Consider the following 22,336-nt stretch of genomic DNA (forward strand, 5'->3'; position numbering starts at 1 on the left):
CCTTCTCTTGGCTCGGACATCCAGTCCGTTTTACAGTTATGGTCTCTCACCTCTGTTTCTTCTTTTTTATTCACAGTCTTAGCTCTAGGCTGAGAATGCCTTCCCTGTGGGGAAGATTATAATAGGGTCTCCGGATTTTTTTCTCTAATCCTATACATGTCTGCCAGAGTAATCTTCCTAAAAGACAATAAATGGCTCCTGAAGGACCTCATCACCACCTTATACAACACCTTGTTTCTCATTAGATCAAGAAAACCCTTCCTCTAGGAATCAAGTTTCACCAATTTACATATTATTCATTTCTTTCCTCCTGTTGTTCTGTTTCAGCGAGAAATGTTTCCTTTGTTTCTACCTGTTCTTCACGGGTCATTTTCAAATATCACTTTCTCTTTTGCGGGGAGAAGAGCAGATAGAAAATGACTTATTAAATTATATACAAAAACCAAAAAAAAAAAATGAAGAAAGGATTGGATCATTTCCCCATATATCAAATAATCTGAAAAACCCACAGTTTAATGTGCAGAAGTCTATTTTCCAAGGAGCTTTTCCTGATCTCGCCAACCACAGGTAGTCTCTGCCTTGCTTTAGACCTAACATTTTGTTTTTAGCTCTCTTACAACACTTAGGTTATTCTGCCTCATTCTGCAGTTATTTTTAAAATTATTTTTATCGCCAGTATGAGACTGTTGTTTCTTTTAAAGCAATGTCTGGTTTACCTTCGTATCATTTCAGACTCCAGCATGATGGGCTTGCATAGCATGTGCTCAATACATACTTGTTTTAGTGAATTGAATAAAATACTTTTGTCTTAATTATGCTTCTAACATGGAGCAATGAACGGAATTAACTTCAAATACAAAATACAAGTGTGCCTTTTTCACAGTGCAAAAAGTCATCACGCTCCCTGCTTACGGAATTGCTCTCTTGCAATTGAAGGCTCATCCCCAGCATCACTTTTCCTCCCTTCGGCATCTGATCTCCTAATCACAGGCAACAGTGAGCAAACCCCACTTAACTACATAACTAAAAATCAGAGTTAACACTGACCTGAAATAGTTACCTTGAGTGAACAGAGCACAATGAATGGAAATTAGAAAAAATGAGGTGTATAAATAAAGAGCTTCACTTTCCTTAGAACATAATTGTTCTGCTGTATTATAAAACTGAGTCTACAGTATACCAAAGAACATATAAAAAGAATATCCCTTCCATACCACATCCATATTCCAAACCCTTCACCTTTAATGAAAGCCTGAAACTCTTTGTGCTTCACTGTTCCTCTCTGGAGATCAATCTTCAAGGTCATGAGGAGGACAAAGAGGAACTTGTGATTTTCATACAGGCCTCTGACAGAGTATGTAAAAACTTCATATGTCAGGTACTCGATAATATTCGTAATTCTCTTTTGAGGGAGTGGAGACTTCTCAGATCTGCAATACATTTTAAAAATCAAAGGAGTAAAAAGCTTTTTCTAAGAGAGTAGGAAGACAAACAAATACTTTAAGTTACTCTCTGGCAGGGAAGGTAGGAAGGCCCACCTAGCCATGGACTGGTCAAATAACTTCAAGAACTGGGCCAGGGAGGTCTGGTACATGATGTTGACCATGCTCATCTCTGTGATAAGAAAGTAGAGGATGCTCCCACGGGTGGCGGCAGGCCGGAACTCCTCCTGAGCCATGTTGATCTTGATCTCTGTTTCCGCAGCCACGTGTAGCTTTTCACTAACTTCAGCTGCTGTCAGCTTGGTGGTTCGGAGGACACCAATGAGAGACTCATCATCTACCAAGGACCCTAAAAACCAAACAGGAAGACTATAGTACTGTGGAACACAAGATGGGGAAGCTGGAAATCTGTTCAGATATCATCTCGTTAATTGTTAGCTCTACTTCTTCAAAGCCCACAGGGTAGAAAGGCAGACTCTTAAGACACCAGAAGGCCAACTACCAGCCGATGTCTGAATTCTTCTAAACATTCCTGCCGAGGGGCTTCCTTCAATCTGCCTAGAAATCTTTATTCCCAAGATAGGCCATGACTGGCCTCCAAATGTCTCAAGACAAAATCCTGTCTCCATCCACTCCCACAGGTTTCAGGTGTTCTTTATGTGACATGGCTTTCACTCCATCATCATCCTGATGGTTTCCCTCAAAGTGCCCTGAGCTTGTCAGTCCAGCTGCTCTCACAGTGGGGCTGAGGCGAATGTTCCACACCAGTTTGCAGGGCAGTGGTACACTCTCTACTCCCACTTCAGTGGAATAGCCCTTGCCACTGAGAATTCTGGTCTCTCTAGGTCTCTGAACAAGAGTAAATTAGGCAAACAGTGGAGGCATCTCACCAGGAGAAAAATCCTAATTTTATTTTTAGTTTCACCCTTCATTATTGTTTTTATTAGAAATAACACATTTTTTACAGTAAACTCCATTTTAAGATATGGAAAGACACTTTGGACATGAGGAGCTAATGGTCATGATATCCACAAACAGCAGTGTTCTGGCCTAGCTTAGAATTTGGAGTGGTGGGCCAGTGCTGCGGAGGGTGCAGAGTTGCTCTGATGGGCCTGCCAGGTCTCCCACCGACACCCAAACTGCAGTTACCCTCACAGGGAAGAGACCGAGATCCAGCACACTCTGGCAAGATCAGGGGAGGAGCCCTCAGCTCTTTTTTCTAATATTTAGAATCCCCAGAGGTATCCAAATGGTGAGAGAACTCACTACGCCAAGAGACACACAGCTTCACTGGCACAAGCAGTGCAATTAAGGCAGGAAGAAAGGACTTTTCCTTGAGATTACCTTAAAGGTACTGCTGGAGACTTTTGTGAGAGTAACACATAGTGTTCTTCCAGGAGATTAAGATTTTTTTAAATCTAAGGATTAAAGTGCTGCTGATAAGTGTTTCTTATTAGAGTTCTAATAAACAGTAGAATTTACATTGCAGTAATTTGCCTAATTCAGAAAACTATAGTGTTTGTTGAATTTATTCCCATTGGATAAACTATTTCTACATATTCAGAGAGAGTACATCCCCAAATCAGGGTGTGGTGTGATGACCTGACTGCCCAGAGGAGAGCCTATCCCTGGCTTCTAAGTGGGAGGTCAAGTCAAATCAAGAGTAAGATGTGCCTTGGGTGCAGGCATGTCTCAAACACTGATTACACACATCAGGACCCACTTTGGTAACTGTATTTCAGTGCTAATGAGAGGGTCAATCTAAAAACCAAATTGAGCACATTACTTTCCTTTGGGCAAGCAAATTAGCCTATTATGAGTTACCTAACTCTACTGGGAGCCCTTATTTTTCTCGGAAAAGGGTAATTATCAAGAAAACTGTGTTATTCTCAAATGCTGAGACTCTGTTTGCTAATTCAAAAATCAAATTCTCTGCCATCCCTCTTTAATATCTATGTGGAAATTGCCTTGTTTGTTTTTGCATTGATAACTCAACTATTTCCTAACATCTGTAATCATTAGGCCATTGAAAAGAGGGCACAAGAAGTCCCTATTCAGAATCCATTGTTTGACTACCTCTTAATAACACAATACCTTTTGTAGCACTTAATTTGTAGAGGAGGTTATCTTCAAGTTCTTTCATCTTCCGCTTATTAAAAGTCACATCCTCTAAAAGTTTGACCCTCTCAGACTCTAGCTCCTGTTATTAAGAACCACAAAACAACATTGGAATGTTACCAATTGTTATGGCAAATCCCATTTACTAGGGTTTATTATCAAATTTTAAAAGTTTAACCCAAAGTGCCTTTTGAGTGGAAAGAAATTACCATCATTAGTCAAACCTATCTTTCTGTATTTTTGTTTCTCTGTAGTTTTCTTAAATTATACCCAGTAGCATTAAGTTTCCATAGCACGCATACTGGCATGCATGAGATAACCTTGCTAAGATAATTTTGCTCAATTACCCCAGCTCCCTTTCCAGCTTTCAGTTTATTTAAATTAGAGCATCCCATTTTCTTGGACCTGTTCCCACATTGCCTCTGGGAGAAGTGCTAACTTTATTTGCAGTCAGAAGTGGTAGAAACAAGGAGGCATTAATTAATTTCAAGAAACCACGAGGCAACCCAAGCCAAATGTGAGGTCTTCGCTTGGGATCTGCCTACAGGAACTCCAGATACCTGGTTTGGCATAGCCAGTTGCCAGTACAAATCCATTTTTCATTATTTTGCAGCTCTTTCTACCGGTGGGACTAAATTGGATGTTTGGGAGGTATCTTTTCTGCGTAGATGATGCATTTTTAAAAATTATATTTTGAAAAATTTCAAACTTTCAGAGAAGTGGCAACGAACTCTTATAAACCTATAACCTAGATGCACCGAATATCGTTTTGCTGTATGAGTCTTTCTCTATACATAACAATTATTATCACTATTGCCAAACCACTTGCCCATGTTATGATCCATTATCCTTAAAAACTTTAGCAAAGGAGCTACTACCTTTTGCAACAACATGGATGGAACTGGAAAGCATTATGCTGAGTGAAATAGGCCAGGCATTGAAGGACAAATACCATATGATCTCACCTTTGACAGGAAGCTAAAGAATAAAACAAACAAGCAAACAGAATAAAAACAAAGACACTGAAATAGAGAACAAGTGGGCAGTGACCAGAGGGGAGAGGGAAGGGAACTTAAGGGGAAAAAGGGGGAGGGATTTTGAGGAATAAGTATGAAAGACACAGAGATGAGGACTTGGGGGGGGGGGGGATGAGAGGGAGGGGGAAGACCGGGCGGGGGTGGGGGTGGGGTGGGATGGGAGAAATAGATTAAAAAAAAAATGTACTTGAAAAGTAACTAAATAAAATTTAATATTAAAAACAAACAAACAAAAAAAACTTTAGCAAATATCCCAAGAACCAAGACATTTTCTTATACAACCATAGTACAATTTTCAAACTCAGGAAATTTAACATGGGCATAGTATTCTTGCTAAATGTAGAGTAAACTGAAATAGTCTCAATAGCATTCTTTATAGCATTTTTTCCCTGATCTTATACATACATAATCATACCTTGTACTTAGAATTGTATCAAAAGGCATTTTTACTTAGTTGAGAAAGTTTCTTAAAAAACTGCTTCAGAAATCCCACCACTTTCAAAAAGTCTTCCTAAACCAATCTGTCAATCAAAAGCCACAGCACAGCATCCATGTGCATATCTGCTATGACTTGCATTACAGTCTGTGTGTAGCTTATGTTCTTCCAATTAGATTCCATACGTCTGAAGGGCAGGAACTTGTCTTATTCATTCTTGTATTTTTGACAGCACTTATCTCAAGGCTTTGCAGAAAATAGTCTTGACCCAAGAAATATTTGTTAAATTGAAGTGTGCTGAATTTAGTTCATCAACTTTATTTTACATTTGGGGAAACTGAGCACCCAGAAATATTAACTCCAAGTAACATTCCAATATAATGTGCACAGCTAGTGACTGGCAGAGAAAGACCTAATAACCTTGTTCTCCAACTCCAAGATCAGTGTGCACTGCCGCTGCACTGTCAGGTCTGCAGCACTTGATGGGGTGTGATAAAAGTCATGGCTGCCTTTGCAGGGGAATGGCTAATGAATGGTTTTCATTAAAACAGTCACCCCTGGGTGGCAGTATAGGAACACGTGGACAAAATGAGTACCCATTAGCTTCCTTTCCAGTTTTTTAAAGCATTTTTTAATTTAATTATTCTTCAAGTATAGTTTTCTGTCTTTTATTTTGATATGAAAAAACAAGCATCATGGTACAGTGGATGCTGTGAGCTTTACAGCATGACCTCTACAGTTTATGTAGGAAGTTTGGCAGGGGCAACATGGGGGAGAAATCCATGTGCTCTTATAGGTTGACTCTCTTCTCTCCAGTCTCCATTTGTTCATCTGTAAAATGGAGGTGTGAAGGCAGAATTGTTAGGTGGGTTAAACATTACAGTCAGGATGACCTTCTGCAGATTAAGTGTGCATTTTGTTTTTTCCAGCAAGACTGGCAATAGCACATCTCTGGAAGAGGAAGCTAAGGCCTAGAGGAATGTGTGTGGGGCACTCTGGTGACATGGACTACACAGCCTTAGACAGAGGAGTAGCCAGCCTTACAGAAGTTAGCACAGCCTGCACCGGGCAACTGCACCCATGAGGAATCATTCCAGAACAGACCAACGGCACCAGGCAGACCACAAAGGAAGGACTAATTTTCAGCAGTTAACATTGTGAGGCCCTAAGAGATGATGGAGATGACGAACTGAGGGCCTATACTCTTTCTGCCTTGCTGTGAAGTGGAACAGATTCTCTTTCTGGATTGCGTAAGCCCTGATTGTTTGTTAACTAAGATCAAACAGCTAATGAGAGTGGAAGCTGGGACTGCATCCCTTCAATCCACCAGACTGGCTGCCTTTCCAGGGCCTGCACTAAGTGAACCATCTTAACCAGGTACAATTTTACTTCTCGTTTCACTGAGTCTCTCTCTTTCTTTGGTGGCAGTATCGTTTCTCCTGCCACTTTTGAATGTCTTTCCTTTGTGTCTGTGTCCATCTATTCATATCTCTTGCCTTCCCTCCTTTCCCTGTCCAGCCTTCTTTTGCCATTCTTTTTCTCACTTCTAATTTTATGCCTCTGTGGTCTTACTATTTCTAACCTTGCCTAGTCCCTAAACCCTTAATGCTAAAATTAATTATATTTAAGCAAATATAAACTTTCTTGGATTTTATGCAAATATATTTATATGTACAAATATATAAATTATATTTTATGTATAATATTTAATATTTTCTAAGATTTACCCTAAACTCAAATTAGTTCAATCTTATATCAATTTCCTAGAACTATCCAGTCTTACATTGTTCTTTATTTTATGAGAACCCTCAGTTATACTTAAGTAAGTTCCCTGTTGCAGTGTAAATTTCATTTAATTAAAATGAAAGTATGGCTCCTTATATATTAGATTACTAGAGTATAGTAGTTGAAACTACTAGAATGGTAAAATATTCAGAGGCATTCTTTTTCTATAGGATCCTTATTTTATTGAATTCTTCAGGTATACCCAAGACCATCCTTCCAGAGGACGATCGAGATGAAAGTCAACATACCCAAAGGTTTAAAAACAGATGTAGCAGGTGGAAAGAGGGTTGTGTGTGTGTGGGGTGTGTGTTTGAAGTTGGAGGAGAGGTGAGTTATATGACTTCTTGACAGGACTTAAGACTGCAAAACAAATATTTATGTTAATAATGGTAAATATGATATACTTAATTTTTTCTTGTCCATATCCTTAACAATTTCCCAACAGAGTTGGACCACTTACTATAATTTGTTTTACATTAAAGTTCTTTACCTTAAGAGATTTATTACCTGTTTCTCTGTTAGAATTACTCTCCTTAGTAACTGATTCTCAAGTCCTTTCATTGTAACGGTGAAGTCAATAACTGATGTTTTAGCATTGATTTCAGGTGTGAAGGCAGGGTTTGGTAACTTTGTAGTAATATAAAGTTTAAATGTACTCATGATATCACATTCCTTATCACCGACTTTCACCTATATCAATTCAAATACAAAGTTTAAAAAAGCATAAAGGACAGGACAAGAAATATGGGTTCAATTTAAGAAATAACTTAGCAAAGATCAGTGCTGTGAAACTTGAAGGAATTGCAAAGGAAAGTTGGAAAATTTTAATCACTGATCTTAAAGAATACAGCCTATTCCTCTAGAATAACTTAGATTTGTGGTCTTGCTTGAAGATGTTTTTAGTCATGACACCAAATTAAATGAAAAATGTATCCAAAACAAATGTTGAATATAGGAAAACTCAGTCAAAGATTTGACTGTTTTTTCCACTTGAGAAAATTGTTTTCTACTATGCAAATTCATCCTGTTTATAGAAAGTATCATTTCTTTTGCCATTTCACAGTCATATCTGAAGCATATTTAACAACAGAATGGGTTAATAAAATTTTAAAAGAAAAAATGCCAACATTTTTACAGAATGATGACATTTATCTTAAACACTGAAATCTGCAGCACACTGAAAAACAGCAGATTTTGCTATTTAAAACTCAGGTAGAAATTATAACATTTTTAAATGACTTAAATTTTTAATTTATCTAAATCCTGAATGTGATGGAAAATCAAGTCTTAGAGAGACCACCATAGTCCCAGGCAGTGTGGCATCACAGTACAAATGAGAACTGGGGGTCTTGTAAGGACCTTCAGGAATGGTGATTCTGCAACCTCCTTTGGCATATTAAACATGGCATATAAAAGAATTCATATTATGAATAAACTTTTTCTAAATAAATCTCTTTGTCTAAAAAGAAAAATTTGAATTCTTATTCACTGGCGTTCATAGAATTAAGTTGTTGGAAGAAAAAATATTCCATCAGCAATGCTGTCATTTCAAAGAAAGAGAGAAAGAAAGAAACCAAAGAAGCCTCAAGGTAAAGAATGACACCAAGTAAAGAAACACTTATACTGAAAACAATTATAACCAGTAATCAGGAACAGAATTCCATAGCTTCCAGCAAAGTCCATGATTTTGATTGAAAATTAATAAAGAGAGAAATGCAGAAATCAATGTGCATTGACTTTATTAAAATGTCACTTTCTCTAGTGAGAAAATACAGGTTTTATTGTACAGATGTATATATGGCTTACACAAGCAAATTTCTTGGAGTCGCTGAACTATATATGTTTTGTGTAAAATATTAGCACCTTATTATGAGCAATGTCTTTCCTTAATATATTGTTTGGTTTCAGTGAAATGGCTACTCTTCCCAAGATATCGCTCTAACCTTGTATTTTTTTTTATCAAAAGCATCCCTGCTTATTTTATTTTTTAAAATATATATTATTGATTATGTTATTATAGTTGTCCATTTTACCCCTTCATTCCTCTCTACCCTGCACACCCTCTCCCACCCACATTCCCTTTAGTTCATGTCCATGTTTCATAAGTTCTTGGCTTCTAAATTTCCCACACTATTCTTACCCTCCCCCTGTCTAATTTCTACCTACCATCTATGCTACTTATTCTCTGTACCTTTTCCCACTCTCTCCTCCTCCCACTCCCCTATTGCTAACCCTCCATGTGATCTCTATTTCTGTGGTTCTGTTCCTGTTCTAGTTGTTTGCTTAGTTTTTATTTTAGGTTATTAATTATTGTGGGTTTGCTGTCATTTTACTGTACATGTCTTTTATCTTCTATTTCTTAGATAAGTCCCTTTAACATTTCATATAATAAGGGCTTGGTGATGATGAACTCCTTCAACTTGACCTTATCTGAGAAGCACTTTATCTGCCCTTCCATTCTAAATGAAAGCTTTGCTGGATAAAGCAATCTTGGATGTAGGTTCTTGCCTTTCATGACTTGGAGTATTTCTTTCCAGCCCCTTCTTGCCTGTAAGGTCTCTTTTGAGAAATCAGCTGACAGTCTTATGGGCACTCTTTTGTACGTAACTCACTCATTTTGTCTTGCAGCTTCTAGAATTCTCTCCTTCATTTTAATCTTGGCTAATGTAATTATGATGTGCCTTGGTGTGTTCCTTCTTGGGTCCAACTTCTTTGGGACTCTGAGCTTCCTGGACTTCCTGAAAGTCTACTGCCTTTGCCGGATTGGGGAAATTCTCCTTTATTATTTGTTCAAATAAGTTTTCCACTTGTTGATCTTCCTCTTCCCCTTCTGGTACCCCTATAATTTGGATGTTGGAATGTTTAAAGATGTCCTCGGGTTCCTAAGCTTCTCCTCATTTTTTTGAATTCTTCTTTCTTCATTCTTTTCTGTTTGGTCATTTTTTTTCTTCCTTCTGGTCCACTCCATTAATTTGAGTCTCAGTTTCCTTCCCTTCACTATTGGTTCCCTGTACATTTTCCTTTATTTCATTTAGCACAGCCTTCATTTTTTCATCTAATTTGAGACCAAATTCAACCAATTCTGTGAGCATTTTGATTACCAGTATTTTCAACTGTGCATCTGATAGGTAGGCTATCTCTTCATTCCTTAGTTGTCTTTTTTCTGGAGCTTTGATCTGTTCTTTTGTTTGGGCCATTTGTTTTGTCTTGATGAGCCAGTTATGTAGTGAGGGGCAGAGCCTTAGGTGTTCACCAGGGTGGAACAACCCAGTCGCTAGGTTGTGACACTGTATGTGGGGAAGGGGTCTGAGAGGAAACAATGGTACTTGGTCCGCTCTCTGCTGGATTTCAGTTACTTTTCCCACTTCCTGCAAGCAAATTGAGCACTTCTGGTGCTGATTCCTGGGTGGCTGGGTTTGTGTACATTCTAGGACCCTGTACGTCTCTCCAATGAATTCTCCTGTGAGGCTGGGTGTTTCTCCTGGCACATCAACCCCCACAGGTATTTTCCATCAGTGTTTTGAAGCTCTATTTCCCCACGCTGGAACCCTGGGTTGTGCAGTCTCACTCCCCAGTTTTGCCTGGTTTATCTGTGCATGAATATGGGACCACCCGGCCCACCAGCCGCCTTTCGCACTGTGCTCCTCCACAATCCACTGCCTCACTGGGTCCACCAACTGCTGCTTTGCATGCACAGGGTCCACCAGCCACCCTGCCAAGAGTCCCTCTGTCCTGGCTCCCCAACTCTGCCCCGCCTACTGGTCTGGATGAATTGTCTGCTTTAACTGCTTGGTTGTTGGACTTCCATACAGTTCAGTTTTTCTGTCAGTACAGGTTGTTTTTTTTGTTTTAAAATTGTTTTCGTCCTTATTTTGGTTGTGCAAGGAGGCACAGTGTGTCTACCTATGCCTCCATCTTGGCTGGAAGTCCATGTGTATTTTTATATATTATACATTTTCAAAGAAATACTGAATATAAATTTGAAAATTTTTTTTCCAGTGTACCAAATACCTGAAAGAAATTGCCTTCACTGCTATGCTCAGAAAGACAAGTAGATGTCACCATCGTTCTTTTTTATCTTTCTTTATTTTTCTTCCTCCCTTCCCGCCTCTCTCTCTCCCTCTCTTCTTTCCTTCCTTCCTCCTTTTCTTTCTTCCTCCCTGCCTCCCTCCCCCCTCTATTTCTTTCTTTCTCCCTTTCTCTCTTCCTCCCTTCCTTTCTCTCTCTCTCTCTCTCCCTCTCTCACTTTCTCTTTCTCTCTCTCTTTCTTTCTTTCACAAACCTCACCTTGAAAGTGGTGCCTGATTTAATGAAATTCTTTTCTAACACATTATCCAGGACTGGATCCAACTCTTCACGAATATCCTCGATGAGAAGGGGTCTGCCCAAGGAAAGGCTGTCCTCCAAGTGTGTGCGGAAATATTTATGGTTCAGAGATGTCACCTGAAAATAAATAATTCATTACTATAGAAATTGCACCAAGAATGTGCCTCCTCCTCAGTGGAAACTAAGAGCTAAGAATTTTGAGGGCTCTACAGGAAGCCTTGCTTATAAAAATGAAGGTAACAAACATCAATTAGTATCAAAGCTTGGTGAGTCCCTGGCTGTGAAGGCCCTGGGCATGTGGCAGGCTCTCTGGGATGGAAAGGGGAGAGCAAAGGGGCATTCCTTGGGTGCAGGGTCAGAGCTCTGCTCCACAGCTGGAAGAGCAGTAATAAAGTATTAACCCTTTTACACTTACATAACTATAGCCACTTAGAGAAAGCAAAGTAACCTGCATACTTGTGATATTTATTACTTCTCAGGACTCCTATGAGATGATTTTAAAAAATAAGCATAAGGTTGTCAGAAGTGATATACTGAGTCAAACCAAGGGTTCATCCACCTAATCTGTCTCTAGGAGTGGCACAATGGTGGAATATGATAGGTACTTGCCAACCTAAAGACTATATATTCACTTTTTACTTTCTTCTTTTTTTTAACTTTTAAAAATTTATTTATCTTTAGAGAGGAAGGGAAGGAGAGAGGGAGAGAAACATCAATGTATGGTTGCCTTTAGTGCATCCCCTGCCAGGAACTGGCCTGCAACCCAGGCATGTGCCCCAACTGGGAATCGAACCACAATCTTCTGGTTCACAGGCCTGCAGTCAATCCACTGAGCTACACCAGCCAGGCCACTTTTTACTTTCTTATAAAATATAAAAAATATTCTTATAAAATATAAGAAAATCACTTTAATTAGAATTCTGAATGCCTGGCAGAGTTCCTCACTCACAGATCAATTTCTGTTATTAGTTACAATCGACACAGTGGGCTGGCTGATCTTTGCATGAGCCAATTTCCTTTGAACTCCTACTTCTCCTATCGTCCTTCCCCAAGCGTGAGTGTGAGGATTCCAGAAGGTCCAGTGCTCTCAGCTCTCTGTCTCCTTTCAGCCTATCCTCTGAATTCAACTACTGCCTTTATGCTACCATGAGTGCTCATCTACAAAAAATCTCACACATGAATTCCCCCCTCCCACGGAGAGCCCTTTTTAATATAAATGCTGTGCTATGAAAAGGTCTTACTATGAGTTGATAAGGTAAAAGAATCTAAACAGAGAGCTTTAACTAGCTTATTAAACAAGATAAAATAAGGTCCCAATAAGACTAAATGTAACTGTCCTGCTCTATTTTCCAAGGGATAAATTCTATTTTTGTGATTAACCTTCCCCAAAATTCTGTTTTGTGATGGTTAATTTTATGTGTCAATTTAAAGGATGGACTAAAGAAGGCCCAGATACCTGGGAAATGTTACTTCAGGGTGTATCTGTAAGGGTTTTTTCAGAAGACATTAGCATTTGAATTGGTAGACTGAGTAAAGATTGCCCTCACCAGTGCTGGTGGGGGGCATCATCTGATCCTTAGAGAACAAGGTGAAGGAAGGGTAAATTGGCTCTAGGCTTGAGTTGAAATAACCATCTTCTGCCCTAGGATATCAGCTCCTGACTCTCTGCGCTTCGGACTCAGACTGGGACTTACACCACTGGCTTACACGGTTCTCCGGCCTTTGGGGTTTGAACTAGAACAACATTCCCAGCTTTCCTGGACCCCCACCATGCAGGTTGTGGGACTTCCCAGCCTACATAATCCCATGAGCCAATCTCTCATAATAAATCGTTCTATATATCTATATACAGATGTCCTACTATTTCTGTTTCTCTGGAGAGCCATAATTTGCTAAGTTAGGAAATAATAGTTTTCAAGTTGATAATGTATTTAAGATGACCTTTTATCATCTTCAGATCTTTTATAAACTTGAAATCACACCATATAGTCAGAATTTCAGGTTTAGTTTTCTTGATCTTTCTTGTGCAGAAACACTGTGTGGTAGCCACCACCAGACGCTGGGTCATCTGCACAGATACAAGGTGACCACTGGGTTCTTTATAAGGGAACCTGGGGGACAGCTTCCCTTTCCAGAAGTCTGCACTGTGGGTCCTGGAGAGGACACTGACGGCAGCCTTGGCACAGTTACCAGGTGGAGTGTAGCCCTGGAATTTAACATTTATAAAGTGCTTCATTTTTCACTTTTTTTCCTTCTCAAGTCAAGAAATATCTAATTTTGTTTCATTTTGTTTTCATTTATGTGTTTGTTCATGTGCTGATTCACATATTCAGAAAAATCATGTTTTCTGAGTAAGCAGACTATTTTCAATCTGCCTATATTTCAACGGTAGGTAGTTTTTAAAATATGGAAGCATCTCTGGCATATGTCTGCTGCTTCTTCAAGAGGGTTCCTAGGTCTGAACTGTATCAGGAAAGACATTACTGAAGACTATTCATTCAGTAGTGTTCTAAGGAGGCTTAGATCAGGAAATAAGAAAAGATGAGCAGGGAGATCAACAGCCAGAGGCAAGACGACTGGAATAAGGGACAAATTACAGTTCAGTTGGATCCGGACAACTGAGTTAGCAGGAGTGCACTCCCCTATGAATGTGGGTCCTCAGAAGCGGCATTCCCACTTGCACCATTTCCCTTCACTCTTCCCCTCCACATGTACACTCTGACCCTTACCAGGATTTCTCCAGGTTGTCTAAGTACAAACAGACTGATGCATTGTGTTCTGGAGTATTAATGAGGTGGGGCTACCTTAGGGGTGCTCATGAGCATGAGGCAGTGTCTACCTGCCAGCTAAGCAATGATCTCAGAGGGAAATCTTTCAATATCTCACCATTAAATATGGTGTCTGCTGTAGGCTTTTTGTAAATGTTCTTTATATGACACTCTATTCTTAGTTTTCTGGAAGTTCTATCATGAATGGGTGTTTAATTTACCAAGTGCGTTTTCTGCATTTATCAAGATGGCCACATGATTCTTCTGCATTTTTCCTATGACATACTTTGATTAATTCCTTTAAGTTCAATAAATATCATAATTTCTATTTTATATAAATAACTGTGCAGAAAATATAAAAATGGGTAAAACCATAAAGTTGGACAGCAAGAGGTTTAAGGTACAGTAGAGATAAAAGAGAAATCTGAAAAGAATAAGAATTCCAGACAGACTCTAAACCCACAGCAGAAAGACAAATAAGACATGAGGAATCAGCACAGGCTGTCTTAAGCTAAGGACACAGAAAACTCTTGATGAAGGTAGCCACAGATGTGGACTTTGAAGAATATTTAAGATTTTTATCTGTGATATAAGTAAACTGGGCAGTAGGGTGGAAAAAGACATTTTTATTAGCAGAAATAGTACAAGCAAATATACGGATCCAGGAGGCTTAGAACAGTGTCTAGGAAACAATGAATGGTCCACATTGGTAGCTGGATTAAAATATCAGTGGTAACAAGATCCCCAAGGGAGTTTCTGGAATCCTGCCCTTTGTCCACCCCTCCCTTAAAGTTAACAACTTATTAGACTCCAGCTCTACCACTAGACTAGTGCGCTAAGGGAGTACCAAGTGTCTGAGCTAAGCTAGCGCCAGTGGCCTGAATCACTAATTCTTTTGTTGCTTTCCTGTAAACCCAGACCCAAGGCCCAGAATAAAAGCCATATCCAACCTTGGGAAAAGCAAGGGAACTGGACAGAGAGGGGAAGAGTGAGATTAACAGAGAGCACAAAAGAGAGAAAATATCAAAGGCTTTGCCTCAATCCCCGTTACAAAACTCAAGTGTGTAAATCAGCAACCAATTAGAGAGATGACAGCTTTATCACTGGAAAACTCAACAAAAATTTGGGGAAATTTTCATGACTTTAAGATTACTTTCCCCTGCACCAAATGGTAAATACCTGCAGATCATTTTCTTTTTCCTTTGATTTAATCCAAGTTTTGCCTTGAGTTTGTGGGTCTATAAGAAGTGGGTATCTGGTGGCCTTTGTCACAATAATGCCATTCTGAATCGACAGGTCATCTCCTGGTAATCCTTGCAGTCCCCACTCGCCAATCTGAGTAACAGAAATGGATACGGCCATTCAAAGGAGAACAAGAATGCTTTTATTAGTAATTAAAAGCACTATGATATAAAAAAATTTAAAGTTTACAGGTATATTTTTCCATTGAGAGTATGCAACAAGTACCTAAAAAAAAAGCCCAAACTTGTAAATGTGAACGAAGTAATATTAAATTTAAAAAAATAAATGTATCATATAATAAATCCTTTCTCTAATAATGCAAGGCTAGGCTTAGTCCTGTATGTTGTACTTTCATGCTTATGAGGACATACTGTTAAATTGACCACATGAAGCATGGTTGCTGAGCATTCAGAGAACAAGGGGCTTGAAATATGGTGACCCTGGCTTTGCGGGTGGGACCCAGATGGGCTGGAGTTAGCCAAGATAATGAATACAAGTGGTAGGACATCAGAGAAGATGAGCCCCGAGATAAGCCTCTGATACTTCCCCTTTGAGCCCTCTGGTTCTGCTTTCACGATGTTGTACAGGGATTGTACGGCTAGAGGCAGAGAAGTTAGGGGAAATGAGATATTGTACTGGCAGGAGCTCATGAATGACATTAAAAATACATTTCCTTTCCAAATTAAGAGGGAATTGCCCTCCTGCCTCCCCATGGTCAGTAAAACCACCTGAAATCCAATGAACCAACCAGCATTCATCTTTGTTAAATTATCCCAGCACCTTCAAAGGATATAATTGGTAAGGAATACCATGGCCCACTTAGCCTCATCAGTGACCCACTGCATCTTCAATACATTATCTAGTCCCTATCGGGACTAGTGCAACATTGTTTGAATTGGAAAAGATTAGTTTTTAACTTGTAAATAGAGATAACATGAAATTAATAGCATGCCACCTCTAAGGCAACTGGGGAGCATATTCACAAATCAGAAAAGCAGCTCATGAATACAAATTGCCTGGAAAGCATTTAATACAACAGAAGCTCTGTAAAGTTTATTGAAAATTGACAGAGGCACTAAATTCCCAAGAAGGAAGGTTACCGTGGTAGGTCACACTATCACTCAGTGACGCAAAACATGCTGCTGTGTTGGATACTAATAAAGCATTGCTAATGGCCAAAAGAAGGTTAGTAACAGTACTTATGGCCTAGCTGATGTCTGTATTTGCCTAACGTGTTTGAGAGAGAGTGTGATTTAATAGGACTGGTGTAAATACTGAAGGGTTATAAGAAGAGCTCAGTATCAGCAAGTCTGTAACTCACAAATAATCTTTTAGTTCGTAGCAATGCAATTGATATTAATTTGTAAGCAGGGTTTCTTAAAATGAAAAGAAACTTATATGCAACAAAGAAAATTCATTTTTGGCGCTCATAGGCATTTTGAAAGCAATCTTTTCAATTAAGTGAAAAAGCAAACAAATTTGGTGAACCTTTAGTAAGAAATAAAATGAGGCTGAAATTCAAATATTATGAGGAAAGTAACACTTACTGTTGGAGGATCCACCAGCATTGAAATAAGATTCAGGTTTTCAGTGAAAGGAATTTTCCGTGCTCTCAGCTCCATCTCCCATTGATCTTTAAGCAAATAGTTCCTAAATATCTGATTGAAAGGACCAAGGTAGGAAAGGAATCCGGTGCACAGCAATATATCACCTACGAGTCTGTTAAGCAAAAACACAAGCGTCACCTACCACAGTTTAAGCTCTCACATTAAGGAGTTTGAAAGGCCACAGCGCAGTTTTGTTTCGTTATGAGGCCTTCTTTGCTCCCTGCCCTTGGAAACCAGACATGGCAGAGACTATGCAAAAAGTGGCAGCAATGGCCACATTTGGGAAGGTCAGGGAGCAAGACAGAAGGCTCCTCCTGAAGCCACAGGTCCAGAGCTTTGACTCCCAGAGGAGGAAAAGATCCTGTTCCTCACCCGCAGCTGGTCCTGTTCAGAATCACTGTTGGTTAGACTATTTTTCTTTTGCATTCCCCTCTCTGAGCTTTCTGAGCACAAGAATGGTAAAAGGCAGACCAACAGAGCAAGCCCACAGATTGTCCTGGCAAATCCAGACTATGTGAAGCACTCTCATACTGAAAACCCACACTGCTGAACCAACATGGAGACTCAAAGTGCTTCACAGAATTTTCTTGCCTCTTTGACTGAGAGTGTGTTACTTAAGCTGTAGGCAGTTCCTTAGACAGTGGGATTCAGAGATGGATATTTGGAAATGAAGAAGAAACACTGTTGACGGGGAGATGGATTTTATGTTCTCTTCATGTGACGAAGAGGTGGCATTTGAGGTGGTGCCAAAGATGGAGAGTAGAACGAGTATAACAAAGACCGAAATTTATACCTATTAATCTGAGCTTTGAACTCTTTACTTTGCTGAGTCCATCGGATTTTTTCTCCACTCAGTCCATCGATGAGAGTGGAAGCCGCCTGCATCTTTTTCCGGCACATATCAGCATCGTTAAGCAAATCCTACATTCATAAAGGAAGAGGGTCTCAAAGAAGTTTTTAAATTGCTGATTAAATATCCATTATCTCCACATGTAAAAATACATGGAGGAATTTCTTAATGTGCAAAATAAGTATAATTTTACTATACAGTGTGAGTGAAACTTTACATATTAAATTCTATGTATTCAGTATATAGCTATTTTACATTACAAAATTTCAAGAAAAGCACATAAATTAAAATAGTATTTCTATTACATATTTCAAAATAGAATCAAATCAAATCAAATATTACATTTTAAATCTTTGATTTGATAATTCTGAGTTCTTCGTAATTCACCAAGATTTTTTCCCAGGAAAATCCTGCACAATAGCCATGCACTGTACACAGCCTGTGTCTATCCACAAAACCAATGGTTAGATTTCCAGGAAATGTGTGTGCTGGTGTTAAACACCCATTGTTAAAAATTAAATTATATAAACTTATAATTAAATAAATTATATTAAAGGAAAGGTAAAGTAACCAAAACACATCACTTCCTAATTATTTACTAGGTTTTAGTAATGCCTAAGTGAGGTTATTTCAGTCCACTGCGTCAGCATGGCGGAAGTCATACCTAACGGTGTGCTGCTGCCTGGGTTCAATGTCATCACACTAACAGCTTAAAACTGTCAGTGAGAGAAGTAACTAGACCACAGAAAGCAGCAAACCCTGCAAACAGGGCTTTCTTCTGCTCCAGGCCCCTGCCCCTCACAAACTGACTGCTGAGCATTTTATCAGACCACCACTGCTTACAACCTACCTCCGAGGTCATGTTAGGATCCCCATTTGATGGATAATTGAGGCCAATTGCCCTCAACTGCATAATTAATAAGTGCATGAGCTGGACCTGAAACTAGTTTCTAATTGTAAAGTGAGTCCTCTTTAGGTATGACATCACAGCTTCCTCTTATAGAAAATGATTATTAAAAAAGAACTTGAAGGGTCAAAGATCCCAAATAAGACATGGCTAGTGAGTAAGAGCATTCAGGTAAATTTTTTTGTCATAGATATTTACCTAATTTATAAATACAACATATACTTGTGTAACTTTACAGTACATCGTTTCAGTAATTTGGGGTCTTTAATCTCACCATTTTCTCATTCATGGCTGCATCAAATTTTGCTTGTACTTTATCCAGCTCAGCTTGTTTCTCATCAAGAAGTGCCTGTGCCTTCCCCAGCTCAGCATTAGCAACTGCTAACCGGCCCTCTTGCTTGGCCAGGTTAGCCTTAGAAGGAAGAAGAGGTGATTAGTGTAGAGCCGTATTAGCACTGCAAGACATTTACGACAATAGATTACATAATTTTGCCCTAAACGGTTCGGAGGTGATCTGTTTCAGTGTTTTTAGCCGGGAAGCAGAAGGTCTTGAAGATACTTCATTTATGTCTTTTTCTTTTAATTATTAATGTTACATATAGAAAACATGGAAAATGCAACCACGTATAGGAAAGAAAACAAAATTACCCTTAAGGTTACCCAGAGACAGTCTGTGAGTACTGTGTTAAGAAGCTGACAACTGACATTTTAATTATTTTTCCACCTGATACAGTCTAATCATTTCCCTGTCCTTAAGAACCTTTTCATGAACATCAGTTATATGGCTGCACCATATCCTGCAATTCGGATGTATCATTATTTATGTAATCTTTTCTGTACTTTTAGACATTTCTTTTTTCAGTTTTAATTATTATAAATAATGCTGTGATAGGTACTATTGGGTATATAAACATTTTGGATGGTTTCCTTGGTATAAATTCCTGGAAGTGAAATTACTGTAACAGTAGTTTTTATCTTCTCCTAAGTCCTACAACATGGTAATTACATTTTCTGGTAACTATAAAGTACTTAATCAGCAAAGTAAGATATCCCCAGAGACTTCTGGCATAGACGTTTTTGGATCACTTTCTGGTTTTTCTTTCTCAATATTTCATTTATTTGAATTTAGCCATTTTCCCTACGAAATTTTTATTTCATTCATATTTTCCAATGTATTTACATATAACTGTGTAAAATTTGCTTTTCAACTATTTAAATCTACCTGTCTGTAATTATACAAATTTATTCTTTTATACTCATTTGTTATTCTATATTTTCTTCTTGATGAGATTTTCTGAGATCACATTTCTTATATTTTGTTTTTGTAAAGCACCAGTTTTTAGATTTACTCATTTATTCTACTTTTCTCTTTTCTCGTTTTTAAGGTTATTTATATTAGCTCTATTCTGCTTTCCTTAAATTTTTTGTATATGTATTGTTGTAAGTAAGTATGTACTGGATTTACTTTCTTTGATTCATTTAAGGAAAGAAAATGTACTACTTTACCACATCACAAAAGCTTTGATAGCTAGTTTTTTTATCATCATTCTTTAAATAGAAGTGACTTTTTTTTAAATGTAAGCTTTCTAATTTTATTGCTTATTATCAAAGAATGAGGCCTCAGCCCTCATTCTGGCTGGGTAGCTCAGCTGGATGGAGCCTTGTCCCAACGGCCAAGGTTGCAGGTTCCAGCCCGGCCAGGGTGTATACAAGGATCAACCAATGGGTGCGTGAATGAGTGGAACAGCAAACCAGCATTTCTCTCTCTCATTTTCTCTCTCTCCTTTCTCTCTCTCTCTTTCCTCTTCCCTCCCTTCTCTCTCTCTAAAAGTCAATTTTAAAAAAAGAATGAGGCCTCAGCAATTTTTGCTTCTGAGAATTAAATCAGGGTCTTCTTTTAGAATTGAACATCATCAATTTTTGTAAATGTTTCTTTGATTATATTTTAAAAAGTTCAATGTAGCAAATCAACCTTAAAAATAATATAGGTAAAATCTCTATGTAAATATTAATTTATGCCCACTCGAGATTCACCATATAATTTGCAGGGCCCAGTGCAAAATAGAAATGTGGGGTCCCTTGTTAAATATTAAGAACTTCAAGAGGATGACAGCGAAGCATTAAGCCAAGCACAAGCCCTTAACACAGGACCCTGTGTGCACAGGCCACACACCCACGAAGCCAGGCCTGTGACACCTGGTCCATGCTAGATTGATACTGTGGGCCGCAACCTAAAATTACATTATTGTTATTAATCTCTAGTTCAAGTGTTAATAAATTTTGTTTTATGTGACTTAATACTATTTTATTTATTGCATAAGACATTATTACAATTAAGTCTCACTGTGGACTTAATTATAAGGAATCAACATTTTTACCAATAAAAATAATGGCTCTTTTAGGCCTTTTGTTCTTGAATTCTAATATTTATAGTAACATTTTTTTCTTGGTATATTTTTGTTTTGGTGTTTTGATATATATTCTCATCATTACCCTTTGTTAAAACTTTCCTGCTTTTTATTTACTTTCTACTTGTTTTGAAGTATGGAGTGTAAAGAGGCAGTCACTTCTATAAAGTTTATTATAAAAACCAGAAACCCTCTCCCACCTTCTCCATTTTCCATTCCACAGAGCAACTACTTTCAACTCTTTTAGCTTTTCGGGGCTGGGGGTGGGCAGAGGAGGTTGTGTTTGTCTGGGTGGTATATTTTATGACTCCTTTGCATTCCTGAGGAAGCCTTCTGTTCCCTCAGACATGAAGGACAGTCTGACCCAGTATAGGGGTGTGTGTGTGTGTGTGTGTGTGTGTGTGTTGATTACCCTTCAATATTTAACCTGTATCCTTCAGAATGTCTGTTTGTTCTCCCATACATGTAGGGCAGCTTGGCCAGATACTGAATTCTTGGACAACTGCAATTTCCTCCTCAATACTCTTTGATTATGTTTTTCATTATTTTCTAGTATTTAGGATTAATGAGGTGGCTACAGTTTCTTGTCTGAGATGCTCAAAACATATAACAGATATAAAATGAATGAGAAACTGAGAGGACATACAGAAAAAAAGAAAAACTTGGTAACAAGAGCATCTACCTTCGTTAGTTAAATTATGCTTTGTTTTCATTTTTTATTTTTTTAAATATTTATTTATTTGTTTATTTATTTGTTTGTTTATTTATTTTTAGAGAGAGGGGAAGGGAAGGAGAAAGAGTGGGAGAGAAACATCAATGTGTGGTTGCCTTTCATATGTCCCCTGCTGGGGACCTGGCCTGCAACCCAGGCATGTGCCCCGACTGGGAATCGAACCGGCGACCCTTTCCCTTACAGGCCCATGCTCAATGCACTGAGCTACACCAGCTAGCGCAAATTATGCTTTGTTTTTAAATAGCAGTCATACTAATGCTTGATTTTACCAAACTGATTTACTGGGAGACGCAGGGAAATTTTTACCTTCAGAGGCAATACTTCTCTATTGATGCCATAAAATGTTGCCATAGCCAGTGTCCAAGACAGCAGACCAGCCACATTCCCACAGACTTTCTTGGCACTTTCAAAAGTGTAGTCATCCATGTTAAAATATGGCTGTAGTAACTCTACAGTCTCTTCATTAATAGTGTCCTTGGGGAACTGCTGAAGGCTCCACAGGAATCCCGTCGCACTCATTAACTGAAAAACAGTACTGTAACCTGTAAGTTCTGGAAGAAGATAAATACTTCCTTTCTGAGGTAGTATGTGCTTCTAAACTGATTTTCAAAACAGAACTAAGAGTTGATTTTCTCTAAACACATAAATCAAGACTATGACAGTATTTAACCTAAATC

The 22,336-nt window shown here is 38.6% G+C and overlaps 1 protein-coding gene across 1 annotated transcript in view; it reads right to left on the minus strand.

The window, feature by feature from the left end:
* The window catches only part of DNAH8 (dynein axonemal heavy chain 8), a 313,373-nt gene that overhangs the window by 87,791 nt on the left and 203,246 nt on the right, over nt 1–22,336 (minus strand). The window contains exons 67-76 of the mRNA XM_053671408.1: nt 21,966–22,181; nt 18,793–18,930; nt 17,555–17,682; nt 16,702–16,873; nt 15,092–15,247; nt 11,106–11,261; nt 7,326–7,508; nt 3,537–3,642; nt 1,539–1,791; nt 1,240–1,430 (exon numbers count right to left, since the gene is read on the minus strand). Of these exons, the coding sequence (XP_053527383.1) occupies nt 1,240–1,430; nt 1,539–1,791; nt 3,537–3,642; nt 7,326–7,508; nt 11,106–11,261; nt 15,092–15,247; nt 16,702–16,873; nt 17,555–17,682; nt 18,793–18,930; nt 21,966–22,181 (1,699 nt within the window). The remainder of the gene's footprint in view (nt 1–1,239; nt 1,431–1,538; nt 1,792–3,536; nt 3,643–7,325; nt 7,509–11,105; nt 11,262–15,091; nt 15,248–16,701; nt 16,874–17,554; nt 17,683–18,792; nt 18,931–21,965; nt 22,182–22,336) is intronic.

This window comes from Artibeus jamaicensis, unplaced genomic scaffold, assembly GCF_021234435.1.
Source record: "Artibeus jamaicensis isolate MK-2021 breed Jamaican fruit bat unplaced genomic scaffold, CSHL_Jam_final contig_1803, whole genome shotgun sequence".
In the NCBI taxonomy this organism is placed as follows: Eukaryota; Metazoa; Chordata; class Mammalia; order Chiroptera; family Phyllostomidae; genus Artibeus; species Artibeus jamaicensis.